The sequence below is a fragment of the Candoia aspera genome, chromosome 1 (assembly GCF_035149785.1).
Source record: "Candoia aspera isolate rCanAsp1 chromosome 1, rCanAsp1.hap2, whole genome shotgun sequence".
Classification (NCBI taxonomy): Eukaryota; Metazoa; Chordata; class Lepidosauria; order Squamata; family Boidae; genus Candoia; species Candoia aspera.
The window spans coordinates 189,460,395-189,484,745 of record NC_086153.1 but is presented as its reverse complement, the minus strand read 5'-3'; the positions used below and the strand labels follow the sequence as shown (position 1 = coordinate 189,484,745).

At 37.6% G+C, this 24,351-nt stretch overlaps 1 protein-coding gene across 1 annotated transcript in view; it reads right to left on the bottom strand.

The window, feature by feature from the left end:
• Window positions 1–24,351, bottom strand: part of LOC134507471 (dual 3',5'-cyclic-AMP and -GMP phosphodiesterase 11A) — a 104,046-nt gene that overhangs the window by 40,064 nt on the left and 39,631 nt on the right. The window contains exons 9-10 of the mRNA XM_063318131.1: window positions 10,784–10,930; window positions 10,570–10,677 (exon numbers count right to left, since the gene is read on the bottom strand). Coding sequence (XP_063174201.1) covers window positions 10,570–10,677; window positions 10,784–10,930 — 255 coding nt within the window. The remainder of the gene's footprint in view (window positions 1–10,569; window positions 10,678–10,783; window positions 10,931–24,351) is intronic.

The following is a 24,351-nucleotide window of genomic DNA, read 5'->3' as shown; positions in this document are numbered from 1 at the left end:
TCAGACAAACATAAACCACCAGAGCAGCATATTACTGTCAGAACTAAGATTAATAAGCCCATGGAGCTGAGCTGCACATACCTCTTTTCCCATTTTAATATGATCTGGTTACATAAACGTAGGCAGCTACTGATGACAGATATAAATGGCAGCCACTAGAACAGGCTTATAATCAAGTGAAGGCCATTTAATTGCAAACAATTACAACCTTATTTAACAGTAACGTTATACCAGTAGATGGTATGAAATGTAAGTTTTTTTGAGATACATCAACAAAATTCTGTGCTTTTTTACAAAATGATGGTCTCTGGGGCCACTAGTCTGCCTCTTTTCTTATGTTTTATAACTGGTTATATCCTCTACTTTACTTACCCACCTTTAATTCTGCTCAATTAAATTGCGTCTCTCCCCTCTTACTCCCTTTCTTATGTACTCTTAACTTTCTTCCTTGTTCCTCAAGCAGGGTTTTTGAACTGAAAATGTTCGAAAACTCTTGCCTTAAGAAAGTGGCTAGGTAACCCTTCACCTACTTTAGTAGAATGTAAGTAATCTACCATTTCATCACTACACCCGCAAGGCTGCCTCCTGTATATCTGACTTTTAAAATGAATTACAACCATTTTAATGAAAAAAAACAGGTAGCTAACATGCTGCAAATCAAAATGCAAGCCTCACCATCCTACACGGGCCACATAAACCATATAAAAATTAAAATGGGATGGAAATATATGCAACTACCAGAAGGGAAAAGAAAAAAAGAAAAAGTTGCTAGGAGATGATAGTGGAGTTAGAATGGGTGTGAACATATTCCTACAGGGCCATATTTATTAAAGACTTCTTCCTGGGTTGTTTGCAAGCTCACAAGGTGGAAGGAATGTGAATGCAAACACCTCACCATATTCTGGCTCGTGGTCAGGAGCGAAGATGGGAGCATGAAAAGCAACTGCATAGATCTTCTGACCTCTCAAAAGATGTGCTAAATCTTTATAGAACCAGGTAGATCATTCTGGTTAATTTTCTGACTGATTGCTTGCTTGCCCTCCTTTCTGCCAAAAGGATGACTTTCCAATCAACCTGTAACAACGTATATAACTTTTCAATTCAACCTGTAATTCCCTTAGCAGGCATGGTTCTGCAATGACCTAGGTGCTGCGCCTTGGAATTTGGCTTCCAGGAATCCCAGTACTGTACACAAATCTTTTATTTTTATATATTTTTTTCTTATATTTCCATGCTACCATGTTCTCTGTGTGGCTTTAAATAAAAAAGGAACTACATTTGTTTTTGAATTTCTTACACATCTCCATCTGGAGATTAAAGATGGTTTGCTATATTTAAAACCATGTGGTCATTAAAAACTAACCTTGACCCTATTTACCAGAAGACTGCCATATTTTAAAGCTGATACAATGGGATTCAAGACCCTCAAACAATCTTTCTTACAAGGTATAATGATGCATCCACAAAGTCCTTTAAGGGTGTAAGTAACCATCTTTAAAAATGATTTAAAATGCACAATAAACCACATGAAACGCCAATCTACTATGTATGTGCACATACACAAACATACAACAATAACTGATTATTCTAAAAGAAAATAGAATAATTCTAATCCTCAATCTAATGCCGCATAACAACAGCAAGCCATTATCATTTCCATCTTGCGTTGTTGATTTCATCTGTGTATAGTTCCTAGTGTTAGGAAGTTATACTGAAATCAACTGTAATTTGCGTAATCAAAAATAAAAAATATTTTTCTGCAGATTTGGATGATTTTCCGCATTATTTCCTACCAATGCAATATTTGTATAATGTATCACTGAAACTGCCAATATCAACTATAACTTTTCCTAAACATGAGGATGGCATTAGAGAATATGTGCAACACTTCATTTGAAAAACCAAGTTTTCTAAAGGTATCCAATTCCAATATATATTATTTATGAACCTTCTGTTTTGCTGAACCTAATCACCACTAATGTCACAAACATCATTTTCAAATATACAATATCCATATTTAAAACAGAATATAAAAAATCAAAGGGAATGAGTGTGTTTACTGTCATAGAGGTGCTAACTGCTATACTGTAGTCCAATCTCAATGTTAGCATTATTATAACAACTAAGATGATCACATGCTTCCATACGTCCTTCCTCAACCTCCTCTATTACAAGTAAGTTATGAAAATTATTTCATTCCATGACGAGTTACAGAATGCTGAGGAATAAAATGGATCTGGGTGAAGTGACACAACATGCACGTTTATTTCACAGTATCTGTAATTCATCTTAGCTTTAGAATTTAGTTACATCGTTACTGGTGTGATTTTGCACCTAGAGCAGTTTTATGATCATTTATAAGTACCGTTATGAAAAAAGAAACCTTTGTAAAATAATGTTCAGTACTACTTTCTACAGATCAGTACAACTTACATTTATTTTCTGATCTGCTGATTTTAGTCATAGTTTTAAACATACTGATATTGTCAGAAATATGAATACCGTTTTTTCTATGTAATATTAAATTTGGGCTCTTTTAAGAGCAATCAGTCAATTTCTACTCTTTTTCAGGCTCTTTGGGGGGAGATGGGGGGTAATAGAAATTTGAATAATAAAATAAATAAATAACAATTGCATATACTGGAGATACAGCAGGTTCTGCCCTCACTTATGAAGATTCACTAGAACTCCAGGTGTCCACTGAAGGTCTTCTAGAGTTGCTTTAAATAAGCACACCATATACTGTATGTGTTGAAGACAACCCAAGCCACAAGATCCAACCACTTGAAATGAATGAATTTATCAATATTATAGGCAGGGTCAGGCTGTCCCAATTGTTATGAATTTGTGTCATACTGGGCATGCGACACATGAGATAATATTGGAATTGCCAGACCTTTTAACTGTTAGTGAAAAAAAAAAAGCCAGAAAAGAGCTCTAGTTTTTATCAGAGCAAACTAGAGGAGAGGGAATTAGTATCTCTCTGAACCATCTTCTCCATCAAAATTCACCTTACTTTCAAAACTGCTACAAAACCCACTGGGTAAGGTGCCTGTGTAATGGATGCTATCTGATTAAAAGGTCTTAACAGTAATAATCAAAAGTATTGTGTAGCATTTCTGTACACACTTGAATAACACATTTTTAAAATGGAAATAGATTAAATGGAAGGGACAGTGGAAAAATACATGGTTTCTAAACAGAAAAACATATCATTTGCAATCTTCATGAAATTCTGTTAACAAGACAGGGTTCTGCATGAGAAATACCTTGCCTGAAAGTACTCAATCCATATTATTTTTCCCCAGGGAGGACTGTCACAATAGAATTAGAGGTAGAAAATTCGGTGGAGGGGAAGACTTAAATGTTATCCTCTGCACTATGCCTTTATATGCTTCCAAAATGATGCAAGCTTTATCTATCTAGATATCACATTTATGCCTCACTTTTTGTTCAAAATGCATAGTACCCCCTTTTTCCCTCGCAATAACATCCCTGGGAAGTAGGTTGGGTTGAGAAAGAGGGACTGCTCCAAAGTCACCCAGTGGGATTTCATGGCTGAGGGTGGACTAGAACCCGGGTCTTGCAGCTCCTAGTCCAACAACTTAACCACTACACAATACATAACTTCCCTCTGCTATTATCAAAGCAGCTACAATTTTTCCCCAGTTTTTCCCACAAGCTCCTCTACAAAGATGCCACTATGTTAATAGTCACTTTAAAGAAGTCAATGAAGATTCTCAGTCATCCAGGAGGAATTGTCTGTAGGTTGAGTCATGGCAACTGGATTTCTTTCTTTTTGGTTGAAATGTTTCACTGCTTGTCCAAGCAGCTTCTTCAGTCTGGGCAAAGGTTGGTAAGGGGACCTCATATATGTCTTCCAGGGTGGCTGCATTGTCCTACACCTGAATGGCTTGTTCATTGTGCCATGGAGGTGTGGATTGTCTTTGGGATGTCTTACTCCTAAATCCCTAAGTAGATTGTTAAGAGTGGCCTTTGCGGTGAATTTGTGAAGTGGTCTTAATCTTCCTGGGGACTAATAAAAGGGCACCACAAAAAATGGGGGACAAGTTGTGTCTGAGGCCTCTGCCTCTATTGAGGGAAGGATTTTTCACTTTGGCATGAATGGATTCCTTAACCCCTCTCTCAAACCACCTATCTTCTCCATCCAAAATGTGAACATTATTGTCCTCAAATGAGTGTCCTTTTTCTTTTAGATGAAGGTACACTGCTGTTTCTGGTCCTGTGGTGTTGCTTCTCCTGTGCTTGGCCAACCTCTTGTGTAAAGGCTGTTTGGTTTCTCCAATGTAGAGCTCAGAACACTCCTCACTGCACTGGGTTGCATATACGACATTGCTCCCCTTATGTTTTGGTGTTGGATCTTTAGGGTGTACAAGCCTGTCTCAGTGTGTTAGTGTGTTTGAAAAATACAGGTATGTGGTGTTTTCCAAATATCAGTTTTATCCTTTCTGACACACTAGCCATATAAGGAATGACCAGGTTCTTCCGTTGACTCTGGGTCTCAGCCCTGTCTGCCGTTGTTTTGGGTCTGGGGGTAGACTTAGATTTAATGAAAGCCCAATTTGGATACCCACAGCCTTCAGAGCTGTCCTCAGGTGCTGGTTTTCTTTCTTTTTGGCATCCATGGAGATGGGGATGGTTTCTGACCTGTGAAGTAATATCCTGATGACTCCTAGTTTGTGCTGCAGTGGGTGGTGGGAGTCAAACATCAGGTATTGGTCTCTGTGTGTGGGTTTCCTGTAAATCTCTATTTCTAGCTTGCCACTGGCCCCAAAAAGAACCTCACAGTCTAGGAATGCTAGCCTGTTGTCCTTGGTGTCTTCCCTGGTGAACCTAATGTTTGCGTCTATGGTGTTTATATGGTCTGTGAAAGCCTGTACCTCCTGAGCCTTGATTTTTACCCAGGTGTCACCCATATACCTCAAGGCTCAATCAATCAATTGATCAATCCCTCTAAAGAACTGACTCCTTAAGGTGATGGCATCTTCTTTTTTAGGCTTGTGCAAAAGGCTGGAAAAAGACATGGCAGCATTATTTAATCAAAGAAAGATAGTGTGCTCACACTCACATGGGCATCTGCATGGGGAGTGCATGTGGTTAGGGGTGGGTGGCTGCAGAATTACAACACCTGCTATAATAATACAACTTACAGACATGCATCAGATATCATGATGCAAGTATATAACTGCATCCTTTGCACAGTGATGTCATGACACGCACACCATTTTGACATAATGGTGGCTTGTTACATATTGTAGCAAACTTGTTACATTATTGTCACATTGTTATGGACACATATGTAAAGTACTGCTTCCCAGTGGGCACAGCCTAACCCCCAATACTATTTCCCCAATACACTCCAACAGACTTGTACATTTATACTAACAATCTGGGAAATGTTATCATGAATACAATACTTCTTGTTTAATCTATTTAGGACCCTAACCATCTCTAATCTTGGTTCAATCCATTAGAAAAGAGGTCTGTGAGTAAACTAAATTTAATAGTTATTTGTTTGTAATTATTTTTTCTAAACAAATCGGGAAGGAGGGTGAGCAGGTATAATTGGTTAGAAATTTTTAAAAAATTGAATCATCCATCAGCCAAGTTATGTTAATAATTCTTTTTCTTTTAAAAATGTCCAGATCTGTCTGCCCTACAGATATTTGCCTTGGTTGGTTACTGTCTGCTTAGCTTTTTGGGCTTTCGTTTCCAGTCAGCTGTCTTATTCTCTTGATATATTTTGTTTTCTTTTAATTTTTATCTGTGAGCTTCCCAGAGTTACTATCAGGCTGCCTCAAAATTGAAAAAATCAATCAATCAATCTAGATAGGGCTCTGTTGACAGGTGATGACATATATTACATTGGAAGCTGTAAAAGATAATGTGTTTGTATTAGTATGAGAGACGTTATCCATACTACAGTTCCCTGAGTAGACATAGCTACTGGATGTACCACAGCTTGAGTTGTAGGTATCTCTTTCCTACCATCTAGCGGTCATCTGCATTTTTATAGCCCACATTTGACCAAGGTTTAGTTCCTGAGCCCACGTACTTGGTTAACTGTTGACTGAGTCACTGCTGATAGTTAGCTAGGAGTTGCCTAGCCCGGAAGTCCTATATGACTGGAAGATAAATATTCTGTATTAATTTTCAGTTATAATTCAGAAACTTTAACTAGGGAGACAATAAAAGATCATCCCCTTTTCAACAAGACCTGTCTTCCTGCTGAGTAAGGTTCAAATTACAAGTTACTGTGCTCATACTTCTTTACAAAAATAAGACTTGGTTTGGTCAATTATTTTTGAAAGAAGAACCACCTGACAAACTCATTATTCCAGAATGTATCCCTAATCTTCTTGATAATAGGCTTACACTTCCCACCAAAACTCATTGTTACTGGCTGATGCTTTCCTTCTGAAGTTACTGTTCACTGCAAATGGACTTTTGTGGCCAAATGACAGCATTTGGAGGGTACTTTAAACTAGAAGACTACTGAATAAAGAACAATGATGTGGATTGTAAAGAGGTTCAGATAAGGTTTCATATAACTGTTTTACTTTAAGCCAGCCATATTTAAAGATTCTGAATAAAGGAAGGTATGATTTAGTCCTGACCAGGAGTCTTGAACAAATGAAATAATGTATTTTATTTGCAGCAGAAGAGCATGTACAAATAGTTTGTGGATATAGAGTATTTCCACACAGTCACCATGCTCAGTTCCTAAACCCCCAGAAATACTTCCAAGTCACTATGGGAATATTCTCATTTATCATATTCATACAGCTGAGAGTTGATCAGCACTCCCTTCAGCTGACCAACAGAGGAGCACAAAAATCAGTATCCAGTTTATAACAAATTTCACCCTCATCCTCAATTCCTGTCTTGTTGCTTTTCTTTGTATTTAAAAAACATCAATGGCTGCTTGCTATGAGTAGGGCTTGAAAATACTCTGGTCCAGTACCTGAACCATGGAGGAGGAAACGGGGAAACTGCCTTCCCTGAAACCCCAGCATTGTCAATTCTAAAATGCCATTTTTTTTGCCATTACTTCTGAGCCAAGACGAGCAAGATGTTGATCACTGAGCTGCTCAGTAAAGGAAGTGGCATGAAAAGATGGGCATGGTGCTCATCTGGGAATAAAGCCAAAGCCCCTTGTGTAAATGCCGCTAGTCATCACAGACTTGCACAGTGGTATTTGTTTCATAAGTAAGGATCAAGCTGATGCTGAGATTGAAATTTTTGATATCTTCATGGAACTGCTCTCCTTTCTATTTGAATGACAAAGATATCATAGATACAGTACATCTGGAGTAGAAGTGGGTGTACAGAAGGCAAGAGGGACAGGAGCTGGTGAAACTTTCCAAGTCAATCATAAATATACTATGTTGCTGATCGTACATGTAAAATTGTTCTGAAATCTGAAACAATTAAGGGTAAGGACACTGCAGTAATGCCTGAAGCAAGATGGGAAACCAGACAGAAGATGCCAGAGACATAACTGAGGCTAGCTGATGCATTCCTGTATATATCATTGGGAGGTTCCCCTCTCCCCCCAATCAGGGCATGCAATTCTTTGTTTTATTTATCAGAGGGGATCATAGGATAGTACTTACAGTACACATAATGTAATCTTGGAAAGGAGTTTTTTAGCTACTTGGTCCAATCATTATGACACAACTGTTCCTTGGTTATATTATGGTGTGACTGCTGGGACCATATGTCAAAGGATGCTGACAGTGCTACATGCCCCAGTTGAAATTCTGAATAAATAAAAGGGTGAGTAAAAGAAAAAATAAACAAAACAAAATAAAATGTGAGTTCTCTAAAGGACTATATTCTTTCCTACTGCAATTTGTAACATCTGAAATGCCCTGCTCTCAAGTGGACCCATGTTTTACTTTGTTGCTTGGTGATCTGCCCAATTAAATTAAAAACATCAAGGCATCTATCCAGTGACAAGCATAAGGTGAAACTGATTACTGGGCAGAGGTGATGGGGAAACAGACTGGTGTGAAGACATTCCCAACAATGGAGTGCCACAATTTCTGTCTCTAGGAGATCAGCTATTGTAAAGAAGGCCTGAGCTGACATAAACATTCTGCAGTATAAAAAGTGGGAAAATTAGTGTGGGAAGTAGTCAACTTCTATTTTGAAAGTATTTGAAAGCCTCTTGTACAAACATACACAGATCCACTACCAAAAGATCAATGCTCAATCCTACTAAAATGAACAATAGCAGATTTATTTGATCCTGCTACTGACAGTTATTTTATCCAAATGAAAGAAGGCCATTTCTCAGAGAACAAAACAAACTTGCGATCACTTCCAGAAAGCAGCCTAAAAGAAACCTGGCCTTTGAGCTCCATCTAGAGGAAGTCTTAAATTAAAAATTCGATTAGTTTGACACATATTTCAAAGTGATACTTAGAAGTTCTACAGAACTTGGTTTTGATATTGATCCATTAAAATTATTAAGTTTTAAAACCCTCAGATAATTTATTTTGGTTCCCCTTTCCAAAATGTCCTTTTAAGTCTTTTAAGTCTTTTGCATTCAAAGTGTTTTCTCATGAAATGTTTGGATGGAAAAGGCCACAGAGACTATCCATCCCAAATACATGCAGCAAGGTAACTAAAGACATCTCTGATGCAATTTGTTCAGCATTTTTCTAAAAAAATGTTTCTGAGATAGCTAGATAGATACAAGTTCTCAAGTAAAATTTTAAAATATATGCATCTCAATTTTTTCTATTTTTGATTTTTTTTTAAAAATGGGACTTGATATACCAAACCACTGGACTGCATATTATTTAAGTAGGGAGGCAGCTGGGTAGATAGGCAACTAGAACAGTTTTTTTTAAAATCACCATCTATATTATGTAAGGCATTCTGTAATATGAGAGTATTTAAAAATAAGATTACCAACAGAAGATAATATATGTAGCTCAGGGTTGAACTGTGGAGTCCTCGGTGCTCTCTGATGAGCACAAACGCACTGAAGCAACCCAGAACACCAGAAGAAGGAAACAGACTGCCTATACAGCATCTTCCAGCAAACTGGAACTTTATCAAAAAGTGCCTGACTGCTCGACCCACCACAGCACAACCAGCAAAAGCTATGAAAACGATAGCACTGCCATACGTCAGAAACATCTCAAGAGACCACCAATAGACCAAAACAACCGCACGGCATCACCGCAGCACACAAGCCAACCAAAGCCCTCCAGAACATCTTAAGCAAACCAGAAGACCCAGCAGCCCAAGAGGGAAAAACAGGCGTCACCTACAACACTCAGTGTAAGGACTGTAACAGCAGAAGACACGATGAAAACTCCTTCATCTCACAACACATGGACAGACTCAACCACAGTTTCAACCATAGAGTCACTGGTTTGAGATGGGCAGCTCTATAAATTGAATGAATGAATGAATGAATGAATGAATGAATAAACTGCGAGAAACCTAGACCAAGCTAAATCCAAAAATGCTAGGGAATTCCTGGAAGCTTGGCACTCAAGACAAATCAACCATTAGTAGACACACAGAGATAGACCACATTTACACACCATTCAAAAGAGACAATAAAAAAGCTAAGAAGGAAACAAAAGGACCGGAACACACCCTCTCCAGCAGCCAACCCCCAGATAAGCAGGGATTAGCACCAGGCAAACAATCAGGCAGAAAACAATACCCTAAATCAAGGAACTACCAAGGAGAAAACCACACCCCCACCAATACTGGCAGGGCAAGCTATTGCATATAAACAGGGAGCAAACCCCACTCTCACTCGCACTGATGATGTTACCTAGTTGGGTAATGAAACATCTGCAAGCGAACAACCAAGCTCAGAGAGCACCAAGGACTCCATAAATATAAGATTGATTACACAACTGCCACCAATTCTTCTATGAACATTGGAAAACCTACAAACATTGTATATTGAGTGCTGCTGTAGACAATTGGGAGATGGAAGGGCCAAAGGGTGACAACATCGGGCACCTCCTCCCAGGTTTATATTCCAGGAGGGATTGGGAGAAACCGTAGGAGGACCCGTTTGAGGAAGGTTCAGAGTCTAAACCTGGGAATACCTCGCCTGTCAGGGAGATACAGTTAGCAATAATTTTAGGCCCAGGGTATGCTAATATTGAGGGGATATAGATGATGTGTAGAAACAAGTGAACCTGTTTTTTAAGTTAATTAATACAAATGAATTTGTCCGTCCTTCCTTTCCTGTGTTAACTAAGTGTTTCTGCTCTCTAATCTGTTCCCGCATTCCACCCAGTTATGTCACCTAACAGATTCCTAAACCCTGAAAGGGATTTAGTGGTGGCAGCAGAACAAAAGGTTATTAAAAACACCCCACCCCGAGAAGGAGAATATGCAACATGCTATAGCCAAAACACATTATTCTCTTCAGCACCTGTATCTCACACAATGATTATATATATATATATATATATTTAATTACAAGCCATTAATGTTGATTAATGTTTGGATATTAAGCAAGAGGGATGGGAATATGATCTCTTCTGCCACTTACGTACTTACAGTTAACATGGCAAACATAAGCTGGCACACATTGAAAGCATGCCGCCAGTTGTGATATAGAACCATTCGATAATTTTTCCTCACTGTCAAAAGCCACCTACACAGTGTCTGAAATGGAAAACAAAAATTGCATCAGGAACATGAACAAGTACAAATGGATACTCCCTTTGCTAACACAAAAGCAGCTGATTATCTCAGCAGAGCAGATAGTTACCTCATAGTCAATTCTAAATTTCTGGACTATTCCAAGCTCCATGAACATCCGGAGGGCTGCTGTTATCATGGTATCCATATCAAGGGAGAAATCATTGAAGTGGATGTTATCTATCCCAAGCTCTGACACCAGAGGGATGTTTGCTGTCTGAAATTACACAGAGACAACGAGAAACTTCTCAGGCACAGCTCAGCAATTTTTCTACTCTCTTTCGTGTACTGAACATTTTCTAAACCATTTAGGGGATACATATAACTAGTATAGCAGCTATAAATATCTGACGCAAATCTGGAAAAAAGATTTGAAATAGATTTTCTGTTTATGCTGAATCTAAGATTCAGCCAGCCAGTATTTCAACCATTCATTTAAATTGCCTAACAATTTTTTGTTGCGATATTATACCACTCCTAGGTGAGGAGAAACACAAACACATGGCCTGGGAAAGAGAACTGATGTGTGATGCAAGTATATTCATTAAATAAAAACTCATTTTTATTTACACATTTACTTTACACATTTCTTGAGTAAACAGAAAATCTGATTTTGCTGGGACAGGGAGGTATTTCAGACAGCTGCCCATGCATCTAGAAAACTGTCATTTCTAGGAGATGCTTTTGATTGGCAGTGGGAGGAGATGGAGGCTTTCACAAACCATAGCATGGGAAGCAACCTTCATGTTTGTCAATAAGCGCACTTGTGTAAGTAGAGGTACACTGGATAGCACAGGAAGAGCCGTCATAGAAATGCCATCACATGATTGGGCTCTCTTAATAGCAGCTGAGGCTTCTCTTGTTCATCATGTTTTGAGCAACTGCCGGTGGAATGGGAGATGGGGACTGGGTAATAGATTTCCTATTATATATACTGCACCTGGCAAATACTCCCTCTTTAGAATTTGGAATGGATTACTGACAACTGTAGTAAATAGGGTAATTCAGAAATGAATGTAAGCTGCAGAGACCCATCTGGGTTACCCATCTAGTAAAAACATGGTTTTAAAATTTAAATCATAGTCAAGAATACATTGAATTGGGTACATTGCACCATGTTGTTTTTGAATTCTGTGATCAAAATTTCTTGTGGTGCTGTTCATCAAAGCAACTTGCTAAGAAAATGAGAGGTATCTCCTAAATACAAATGTTTATACAAAGAAGAATTACTCAAAAATTTCTTTTTTGAGTAAGGTATGACTGAACATTACAGAAGTACACTGCAAGTTAATATTTTCTGTTGCTTATGGTGGTAAATTGAATATTGCTGATCATATTTAAGCACACACACACAAATCATGGACTGAAACTGGAAACAGCAGTGTAGCAAGCATATATGTGAAGGCAGCTCCTGGAGAAAGGGGATTAGGAAGGGCATCAGCTGAAGGCATGTCTGTTCGCCATGCTGCAATGCATAGCCGTGGATTTTGGCTAATGAGCTGCACTTCTGCTTTAATTAGAAAACTGTATGATGAAAAGTTCTAATGCACTGGTTACTAATGTATCTGCACCTTTCACCATGGACAATTTGAAAAGTGGCATAAGCAACAATGATTGCATGTCTATGTCAATTGATGCTTCTAATAGAGAAGATCTTAAGCGGATATCCAAAGAAATACAGTGAGGGCATGAAGGTAAAAATTTCAGCGTGTACAATTATTTTAGGTGAAATTTCTACTATACCCTGTAGAAAAATACGTAAAGCTTGGCAAGTACAATTTACAAGAAAAAGGGATTCAATTTTATGCTAAAAAACAATTACTAACTTTGGAGGTAAATTAAAAGCAATAGAAAGAATATTTTATGCAGACTTAATCGGAGTAGAGTGTATAGCTCACATTGTCTAAAATGCATTATAAACTTGATATTGAATCCTTTGTTTTCAAAATTTACAAATACTGTACTTCTATATTTATACTACCAGAAGCACGCAGCTAAAAGAACTTTTTGATTTTGTTTATTTGGAATAGCAGTAGCTTTTCAACACAAGCAAAACTTCTGATTGCTGCAGCAGACAACTGCAGATCTTATATCTCCTCACAGAACTGGCCCCAGTAGCAATTTTGTTGCTGTTGACCCTTTGGGTGAAATATGCCTCTGGCTCCTGCACAATCAGTTCTTTGTTGAACAACACAATAAAAGCTATAGAAAAACAAACAAACAAAACATGGGATTGAGATTCTCATGAACTGAGAGACTTGGAAGAAAAGTTACTGGGAAGAAGAGATGTGTGTTCAGGGGGCTGCGGGTGAAGACTCTTCTTAAAGTGCAAAGAACATCAGAAGCAACTCAGTTCCAGAAGTATGCCCAGTCTTTCTGTGGTGGTTGTATTGCTCACTAAGAGGAATGGGGTTCGCATTTTGATGAACTGCATCCATCCAGATGGACCCTGCTAGAGAAGAGCCCTGTTTGAGAAGAGTTAGAGCCCTCTCTACCATTTTTAACTGCAAATTGCAAAATCAGTAGATCAGTAAAGGAATACTGGGCAGGCAAAACAGCCAAGTGCAACAAAGAAAAAAAGCCAGAAGATGAGCAATGGATAGAAACTTCCATGCATTTTGGAAACATGGGCATTCAAAAACATTGGCTTCTAGAACAGTTTGCCACATGTCTGCCTGGCATGAATGCTCCTTAGAATGACATGTCTCCTTTACAAATAATTATCTAGAGAACTCTAAAATCATTGCTTTTTTTGATGGTCAGCTGTAATCCTAGCAGTGCTCAATCCTACAATATACTATTGCAAAAAAAGAACAAATTACTCATAAAATTCATTCTATAGAAAGGGTTTGTTGGGGAATAGCATAGGGCAGTGGCCTTTAAAACTTTTTATTTTAGGGAGTGGGGAGCTACAACATTGTAATGAAAACAAAACATGTGACCACATCATGATTTGAGGGGATTTTTATATAATCTTTGCTTGCAACTCTTGGAAAACTGACTTACAAAGTAACACGAATAAGTATGTTAATGTATTCAAGTTAATGTGTCAGTTTATACCCTTGGAAATCTGGTCACCTTACACACTTCACAACTGCAGTTTATGCATCCTGGTTTTCTTACAATGTTTGTAAGAAAAAAGCTGACCATAAACATGCCCTTCAATTGCTCTCTTTTCTTCAGTATGTACATTACTAGGCAGACTGGTGGTTCCAAACTTTGGGGAAAATGTCAGGGGAAGTATCCAAGTCTTTTCAATGTCCACATTTGCAAAATTAAAACAAAAGCTTCCTTGACAAATCATCCATCAACCTATTTGGATATTTCCCTGAACCATATTGCATGAAATTGTCTACATGGTGAATCCAGAAATTATAATCCAGGCACTGCTAGCTATTTTCTGCAATGACTGGCAATGCTTGTTTAACATTTTTGAGGTGGAAAGAAAGCTGCATAAACTGCAGATGTGAATATAGGTCAGACAATTTCCTGCATATGCTGTTGCAAATATATGACAGCAACTTCTGCTATTCATACAATGAAGATCATTGTCAGTCCTTGTTCTGTGCAGCGTTGCTGAACAGTGAAAAGGTAACAATAAAATAAAATCAGAAGCATGAATTTTCCTGATGCTGCAGATGAAAAGAGCTATAAGACTATTTCAGCTGGAGAAATAATAATATATAGCAAATTGATCATAAAGATCAATGAGCAAAACAAGTCAAAGTCATTTTGCGCATGTCAATTTTTGTATTTATGTCTTTTCACTCTATATTTAAACAGAAGCCCAGTAATAAAAAATAAGCACTAAATTAAAAGCTGAGAGGTAACATTTTTATAAAGTAACCATTTGCTTACGATGGTAATAAAAAAAATGCCAGAATTATATAGGGCAATTGAAAGTTATTTGAATAATGGAGAAATATTATCTGTGAGCCTCATCTATTGTCACTCTCCTAGCTTTGAGAAGCAGAATAAGAAAATCAGTTTTTTTTAAAGAATAGAATTATAATACATATTGTATAATATTATAATAGTAAGTTATCATAAAAGATAGCTGAATATATTATTAAAATGCTTTCTTACAACCACTGCTAATCCTAAATTCCAGCTCTTAAATATTATAGATTAGCAAAATGATTGCTAGGAGAACAAGGGAGACAGCATATATTCCAAGGACCCCTGAGATGAGTCATAGTTTTTCTCGGTGCTCAGAGATCTTTTGGACACAATCCAGTAATGATAATTCACAGCCTGGACCTAAGGAACTAGGTTTAGAGCCCAACCTGGAGTCATATGGAGAGATGAATGCATTCTTGAATACCTTCTCCTCCCCACCCCTGCTGCCTTCTTCTTTTTTTCTGGCAAGCTGTTCTCTCAAGCATATAAACATATGTTTGGTAGTTAGCTATCTGAGAATAGTGTGGGAGCACACACTCTGCAAAATTGTACTTCAGGTCATGTTTCCTAGGCCTCTTCCACATTATCTTTTAGCTGTTGGTCATTTCTTTCTTCTTTCTTCAAATCTGTCAGATGTGATTGCCTCAAATGGTGGATTTGGTTGTAATTTAGGGCAGCAGAGAAGAATACTGAAAAATCAGACCCATGGAGCTGTTACCCTGAAAAGCACTCATACACACAACTATGTTAATGAAGTCTCTATCAAATGTCATTTTATTATTGGAAAGTATTATCAAACAAATCAACCCAAAGTTCTTACTCGAGGCACAAATGACCAGGCTCAAATTATGCTACTTCAGACACATTATTCGAAGACCTAACTCTCTGGAAAAGGCTCTAATGCTGGGAAAGGTGGAAGGAAAGAGAAGAAGAAGAGGATGATCAGCAGCAAGGTGGATGGACTCAGTTACAGTGGTGATGGGTGCACTGTTGGAAGACCTAAAGGACCAGGTTAGGGACAGATCATCATGGAGAAAATTTATTTATGTGGTCACTAGGAGTGGAAAACGACTTGATGGCACCTAATCAATCAACCAACCTGTCTGCAGTCAGCAGATGGTGCTGAACTTGGCTGATCTAAGAAAAGCTAAGCAGCATGAGATCTACAGTAGCAAGTCCTTGGATGGGAGACCATAGCTGCAGACTAGATTGCGATGTCAAAAACACCACAGAAGAAAGCAATGGTAAACCAGTTCTGTACTGCTGTCAAGAAAAAAATATGCAAGTGTTCATGTAGTTACCAGGAGTCAAGTCCTACTCAAAGGAAACTTACTAGCTGCCACATGAGCCATGTTGGCCCATAATTTTTCAACAGTGAAAGCCCTTCCTAAGAAAGCTTAGGTATTTCCAGAAAGAATCTGTCTCTCGCTAGCTGTACTGTTACGGCTATTCTGACTAAACTTAGAAGTAGAGATTTTGTAATGTACAGGTGAATTCATTCCTGTTTTCACCCTTTTCTCCTCCCTTCTATGTGTATAAAACAAAGAGAACAGAAGGACAGGCTGCTTATTCAGAAAGAGCCACAACAGAGAGAGCAAGGAAGCCAGAGTGTTGTGGCTAAGATGTCAGATTGTGACCAGGGAGACAAGATTCAAGTCCTCACCATGGAGTCTGCTTAGTGACTCTGGGGCAGTCATCATTTCTCAACCTAACCCAACTCACAGACTATATAGGCATACATGCATGCATGCATACATACATACATATATGTATGTTATATATGATATGATATGATATAATATATATACATATATATATATATATATATATATATATAATTTTTATTGAAGATTTTTACATAAAAAAACAAATATGAAAACATATATAAAGAAAAATTAAGAAACAGAAAAAAAATAAAGAAAAAGTGTGAAAGACAATACAGATAAAGAAGCAACTTCCGGTCTCCACTGCAGCAGTTCTAAGCAAACTCATTATCCCTCTTCCTTCTCTAAGATTACATTACATAGTTCCCCTCTATCACATATTCAATCCTTTTCAAACTACAAATCCAAAAGTCACCGACTCATTTTTTTTTCCATTTTCAGCAAAAAGTCTATAAAGGGTTTCCACTATAACATAGAAGTACTTAGTTTTATCCCCAAACAGATCAATTCTGCCATCTCCGCCATCTTCACAGTCCATTCCTCCATTAGCAAAGTCTATACCTGTAGCCCACAATGCAGTAGTCCCTTCCTCAGTTTCTTGTTGAATTTGTTGTGCCAATCCTTCCTTTGATCCACTTGCATCCAGTTCCAATATTCCAATAAGTAGTTCTTTGAACAAAATAATTTCTGAATTGTTTATCCTTAACTTAATGTTAAAATGTTGTTGTAAAACCTGGTCTCACCTTTTTCCTGACAAAGCGCACAAGTATATCGCTTGATACATTTCTTAGTTTTGCAAATCTTGTATTAATCCTGTAGACCTTGTCCACTACTGCATCCATATCTTCTTTATCCCATTCCAAAAATTTTACTAAGGATTCAACAATCCTCTAATATCTTCACCAGGTTTCTCTGGAACTGCTCCCAGACTAGAACAAAACTCTTTCTCTCTTAATTCCAGTAGTGCCAAATTATCCAAATCTTTTCCCATTTTTCTATTATTTCTGTCTTATTTTCCAAATTTTTCATTTTTCCTTTAAATTGTTTAACCTCTCCACTCATCTGAATTGCAAATTCTTTAAATTTTTTGTTCATCTTTTCTTCCATGTTTGCAAATCTTTCTTCCATTCTTCCTTCCAGTGAAGCCAGATCTCTTTTAACTGATTCTATGTGCCCTTATTATGTCAAAAGACTGATATTGTAACATTGGAAAGATAAAAGTATGGCCCATTTACTCAGTGGATTGAAGAGCTGATTACACTTGCCACCAAGAGAGGATTGCCTATAGACGTAGACTTTGAATGGATAAGTATAATGAAATGTGAGACTCATTTTTACAAAATATAGTAGTTTAGGGGAAAGCAAGTTGGTGATATAATTGTATTAGAACACACATACACGCACACAGTTGCATCATATTTGCATTAGATAATTATATATAGAATTGTCATTGTTTATTGTAATGACACATTATATATTTTTATCTTTTTCTGTTTTGTTTTTCTTATTTTTAAGCACTTACTATATATTTTTATAACATATGTATCTTTGTGTATTTTTTGTTTTTTTTCCTTTTTCTGTCATTATTTTAAAAAGCAATTAAAAATAAATAAAAAATAAAAAAAACAACCCAGACTGTATGATACATATGTGTCTTTTAATATTACGTCTCATGTTAGATTTTGTATTACTGTAATGGGGAGATATTCAATAATGTAACAGCAGCCAGTGAAATAGGAATACTCAGCATTTTATATACAAATAGGACATTCAAAGGAAAAATGGAAATTCTAACACCTAACGCCCCTTGTTATTCATTTAATATTAATGTGTCCACAGCACAGTGTGCAGAAAAAAGGAAAAGGAACACAGGCATCCCCCCATTCTGTACAGAATTACTTCATTGCATTAGTTATAACCACTTGCTTCATCTGGAAGCAGGAATACTCTGCACCCCTGCAAGAAATGAACAGCCAATAGCCTTCCGCTTGTGCAGTAAGCAATAATGGCTGCAGTTCTAGAGAAGAACGAGGAGGAGAAATCTTCAGGCTTAGCATGCCCTTTGCTTATCTTCCACAGGAAGAGCGCTTCTCCTAGTAGTGAAAAATGTCTTCCTCCCTCCTCTCCTTCCTTAACCCGCTGTGATTCCAGTGTTCACAGCCACCAAAGACTTCAACACTACTATGGTATCTGGCTCAGGAATAAGTGAGCCAGAAAAAGCAAACTACATGTATTTGGCTTATACCAATTAATATTGCTCTCATGCAGCTTCACATGTGCCTCAAGCATTTACCTCCAGCAGAAGATACTGCTGACCTTGGCTGTCCCTGCTAGTTTTTTTCCTTTTTTTTAATACATGATTGAAAGGCAATAGTACATTTGAACCAGGCCTGCACACCAACAAAGCCCAAGTACACCTATTAATAACTTACCACAAACATCTGAGATTTGAAAAGCCAGATTTTCCTTGCTGCTAAGAGAGGTAGGAGGCAAAAACAGGAATCTGAACAAATATTCCAAAAGTCCCAGTACTGCCTATAGGGCATTAGATGAATTGTAGCGCACCATAGCTCTCTCTTCACTTTGCAGTAATACTGGTTTTATATGACACACTGCTCAGCTATAATTCAAAATATATAGAAGGTGCCAGATTGCAGAAGGCAAAACTGGCTCTTAACACTACTATATTACAGTAATAAAATCCTGGATTTTTACATTAGGAGGTCATTATCTTGTTCAAGTTTCATTCTGTGCAGGAAGTTGTAAACATAACTATAAAAATATAATTAAACACCATTAAAAAGCAAAGCAAAAACAATGAAAATGGCAGCAAATACTTAACACCCCCCAAAATGCAAAAAACCCACCCTGCCTATAAATAGGAAGGTACTGTACCTGCTAGTGGCATAATCCCAGGTAAGATCATTTATTTGACTGTGTGACTTTTATTCTAGGCAGCTCTAGTTCAAACTCTTTCTCATTGCCAAGAAAGGCAGGAATCTCTGAATTCTACGAACAGTAAGTTTAAAATATATACAACGACAGTCATGTGAAAAAGTAAGTACACCCCATTGAAAATTTTGACTTTTTGAACATATTTCAACATACAGATACTTCATCTTCATTTCAACAATATTGATAAAGGGGATATCACATAACAAATATCATGCACCATTTACATTTTGTAGTCCATTGTTTAATTTGAATAAACATAAATGCAGCTTTGCATGTGGAAAAGTAAGTACACACCTACATTCATCACTACCTCAAATACCTAATAATTAGAATCAGGTGAACCAGATCAGGTGCAAATGATTAGAACACAGAGAGGATCTGGGAGGAACCTGACTTACTGCAGCCTCAGATATTTAGTTTATTTATTTATTTAATTTGTCCCCGCCCATCTCCTCCCATCAGGGGACTCTGGGCGGTTTACAATAAAACAATCAATTAAGTTTCATTTGCTCTTTGTTGTTGAAGTGCATGGTGTCATCATACCTAGATTAAAAGAGCTCTCTAAGGCTTTCAGAAAGAAGGTTAGAGATGCATGTGAGTCTGGGAAGGAATTAAAAAGGATTGCCAAACAATTGGACATCATTCTTTCCACTGTCTGGAAGATCATCTACAAGTGGAGAAGATTTCAACCAACTGCCAGTTTGCCCAGGCCAGGCCATCCCCCCAAGTTCAGGCCAAGAGCAGAACACAAGTTGCTGGAAGAAATCTCTAAGACCCCACAGAATTTCATAATGTGACTTACAGTTAGCTCTTGCCACTACTTATGTCAAAGTGCATAAGTCTACCATGAGAAAGAAGCTGCACAAATTAGATCTACCTGGGAGGTGTGCCAGGAGGAAACCTTTGCTGTCCATAAAGAACATCAAGGCAAGACTAAAGTTTGTTCATGAACACCTAGGCAAAGAGCAGGACTTCTGGAACAATGTGCTCTAGACAAAAAGGCAAAGATAAGAGTTATTGGCCACAGTTTCAGAAGATATGTTTGGCAAAAACCAAAGACAGCATTTCACCAGAAGAACCTGACATCAACTGTAAAGCATGGTGGTGGAAATATGATGGTTTGGGGCTGCTCTGCTACATCTTGGCCTGGGCAGCTCACCACCACAGAATCCCCTATGAATCCTTCATTGTACTAGAGAGTGCTTGAGGATAATGTGAGACCATCTGTCAGAAGATTAAAGCTCAACCGAAAGTGGATTTTGCAATATGACAATGATCCTAAACATTCCAGTAAATCCACCAAGGAATGGCTGGAAAAGAAGTGGAGGGTTCCGGAATGGCCATGTCAAGCTTGGATCTAAATCTCATCGAGATGCTGTGGGGTGATTTGAAATGGGCTGGGCATGCAAGAAACCCCTCAAACATCACACAGCTGAAAAAATTCTGCATGGAGAAGTGGGAAAAAATTCTGCCCAGTCAATGTCAGAGACTGGAAGACAGTTATAAGAAATGCCTACTTGAGGTTGTTTCTGCCAAAGGGCAGGTAATACCAGGTATCAGAGCCAAGGGTGTACTAACTTTTTCCATAGAAGGAAATGGCATATCTGTTAATTCTTTGTTGAATAAATTATTGCAAAGTCAATTTTTCATAGTTTTTGTTGCTGTTGTTCAATTGTATCATCTTTCTCTTTATATATGGTTTGAATGAAGATAGAATACTGGTATGTCCATATCATGTTAAAAAAGAAAAAAAACTTTACATGGGGTATACTTACTTTTTCATATGACTGTGTACTATCTTACCAAATATGCATTCACATCTTCCAATATGTTGTAAATCAAACAAAAATAAAATCTAAATGCTGAAACTAATTAACCCATCAAGTATTGCTATCAGAATAGAATGGATAAAAAACATCATTTTTTCTGAAAAGCTTCCTTCTTCTCAAAGGAATTTAGAAGCTGTAAGCTCCTTAGTTACTACTGTGTCCCAGTTTATTCTGCCACTAAGAGCTGATAAAGAAAGCAAATCTCCATGATTTGCCTATATTAATGGTCAATAGATAAATAACTATGCTGTATTTTTTTCTGATTTACGTACCACTCTTAGCAATATTGTCTGGATAGTTAGCTGAATTCTATGTTCTATTATTTCTCTGTTCTGTTTTACAACAACATTCCCACCAAATATATATGAATTTACAAATTTTCTTCTGTATACATCAGATATATTAAGATATATTGTTATGATTCTCACAGGAATAATATATCATAGGGGATAGCATATACTATAATTGTACAGTATTTTCTTATTTTTCCCTGAAGCACTCTGCACTAAAATATTTAAGTATATTTATAAATACATAAATATATTTACATATTTTAATATCTATATTTGTCCAAAATTAAATTTCTTTTCCCAATTTTAACAATATCATTCTGTGTTATATATGGCAATAGAACCCTTCTCCCCCCACCCCCAATAAGGTTAATTACCTATTCATATTTTACTTCCAATGCTTTCAGGGATGTCTGGAGCATCAAAAAGGTTAAGATGGTGGCCATAGCCATGTAACCAAAGCTCACTCACCCTTTGGCATCTGTCACATGCACCATGCATGTAAAAACGGGACAGAGCTTCGAGTATCCCCAACATCTTGACTTTTTTGAGACCTTCCCATGGACCCTGGACACTTTGAATCTTTTAATTTCCAAAAACAGATGCTAGGTGTTTTTTTTAAATATAGAAGTACATTATATACAAAGATTACTCTTGCAACATAACATTCTAAAATCTACAACATACTCTCACAGCCCAAGAAGCAGGTTCTAAGAGACAGGCAGATTGGTGCCTACCGAGTGCTACAAGCCCTCTGCCTCCTCAGACTTGGCACTATCAGGACCCTCCTCTGTCAATACAGAAACCTCCCAACCAATGCAGTGCCAAGAACCTGTGCCTCAATCATGCAAAAAATGGGCTGATGCTCCCTCACATTTTCCAAATTATGAGACTGAAGTGTCAGGATCCCTATTAACTGACATCCTGTGCCTGAAGAATTTCATAGCAATCCTTTTTTTTTAATATTAACTTTTATTGAAGAATTTTTTTACAGAGTAAAAACAATACAAATTTAAAGAAGAAAAAGTGATAAGTAAATAAGTAAGAAATAAAGGAGGAAAAAAAGACAGGTTTCCAATCTTCTTTAAATGCATTTATATTTTATCCTCTCTCTCTATAGTTATATTGTGGCTCCCTTATTTCCATATTCTACCCTTTCTAATTGTCAAACCCATAAATCACAAGTTCATTTTTCTCTGTTTTCAGCAAAAAGTCCATAAAGGGTTTCCAGTACTTGACAAATGCCAATGTCTTTTCCCTAATCAAGCATGTCAATTTTGCTACCTCTGCAAATTCTGTCATCTTCACCAACCATTCCTCCATATTGGGTTTTTCAGAATCCTTCCATCTTTGTAGAATTTCATAACAATCCTGATGGAACCAGCAAGAACACAACCCATTTGCATGAGATTTATTTCTTTATTTAAATTATTTATATGGCTACCCATCTCACAACAGTGACTCTGATTAAATACGACATTTAAAACATGAACAACAATATACAATCCCCAACACCCAAGGATAAAACCCCAATAACCTCAATCACAAAAACCACATCAACAGCAGCAGAGCTCACCTAACTCCTGGGGGTGGGTTCCTGTACCGTCATAGTTATCTATATGTAACCCTGGGGGATCTGGGCAAAGAGGCCCTACATCTGGTCCACAAATGCCCAAGGCCTGCACAAGACATTTCACCTAGTCACCTGGGATTTCTGGTGGCCATACCCCAAAGCTGAGGTACACTGATCTATTTGTCATCAGGACAAGAATGTTCTGGGCAGACCTATCAGTCTCCTGCAGCCCTAACCAGTGCTGTCAGGCCCCTGGAAGAACCTCTTTTTGGACTTTATTACAGAGCTTCCTCATTCCCAAGGGTTCACCACTGTCCTCATAGTGGTGGATAATTTCACCAAAACTGGCCACTTCATTCCCTGTACAGGTATTCCCACCATCAAGGAAATGGCCCACCTATCCCTCCGCCATGTCTTCTAGTTATACAGCCTGTCTACCTATATTGTTTCAGATTGAGGGACTGAGCTTACGTCCAGGTTCTGGAAGACCCAGTTCAGACTCTTGGAAATCCAAATCAATCTGTCTATAATATATCACTCAGAATTAGATGGGCAGGTGGAGTGGACCAATGGAAAAATGGAACAGTATTTCTGTTGTTGGGAAATCTAGAGCACTTAATTGTATTCACACAGAACCTGTACACAGATCAAGAGGCAGTCGTTCGAACAGAAAATGATGACACCAAGTGGTTCAAAATTGGAAAAGGTGTGTGGCAAGATTGTATACTTTCACCCTACTTATTCAATATGTGCACTGAACAAATAATTCGAGAAGCAGGAATGTATGAAGAAGAACGGGGTATCAGAATTGGTGGAAGACTCATTAACAACCTGTGATATACAGATGATATAACTTTGCTTGCTGGAAATGAAGAAGACTTGGAGTACTTGCTGATGAAGATCAAAGATTGTAGTCAACAATATGGACTACACCTGAATGTGAAGATGAAGATTCTCACAAATGGACCAATAAACAATGTCACAATAAATGGAGAAGAAATTGAAGTCATCAACGGTTTCAGTCTACTTGGATCAATGATCAGTGCCAAGGGAAGTAGTAATCAAGAAATCAAATGACATATTGCCCTGGGAAAACCTGCCATCAAAGACCTATCTAAAGTTTTCAGAAGTAAGGATGTCAGTTTAAAAACAAAGGTGCGTCTGACTCACGCCATGGTCTTCCCAATTACCACATATGCCTGTGAAAGTCGGACATTAAAAAAGGAAGACGGAAGAAGAATTGATGCATTTGAATTGTGGTGTTGGCAAAGATTATTGAAAATACCATGGACTGCCAGAAGAACAAACAAATCAGTTTTAGAAGAAATACAATCAGAATGTTCCCTAGAGGCAAAGATAACTAGGCTCAGACTCTCATACTTTGGACACATAATCAGGAAAGACCGATCGCTTGAAAAAGACATCAT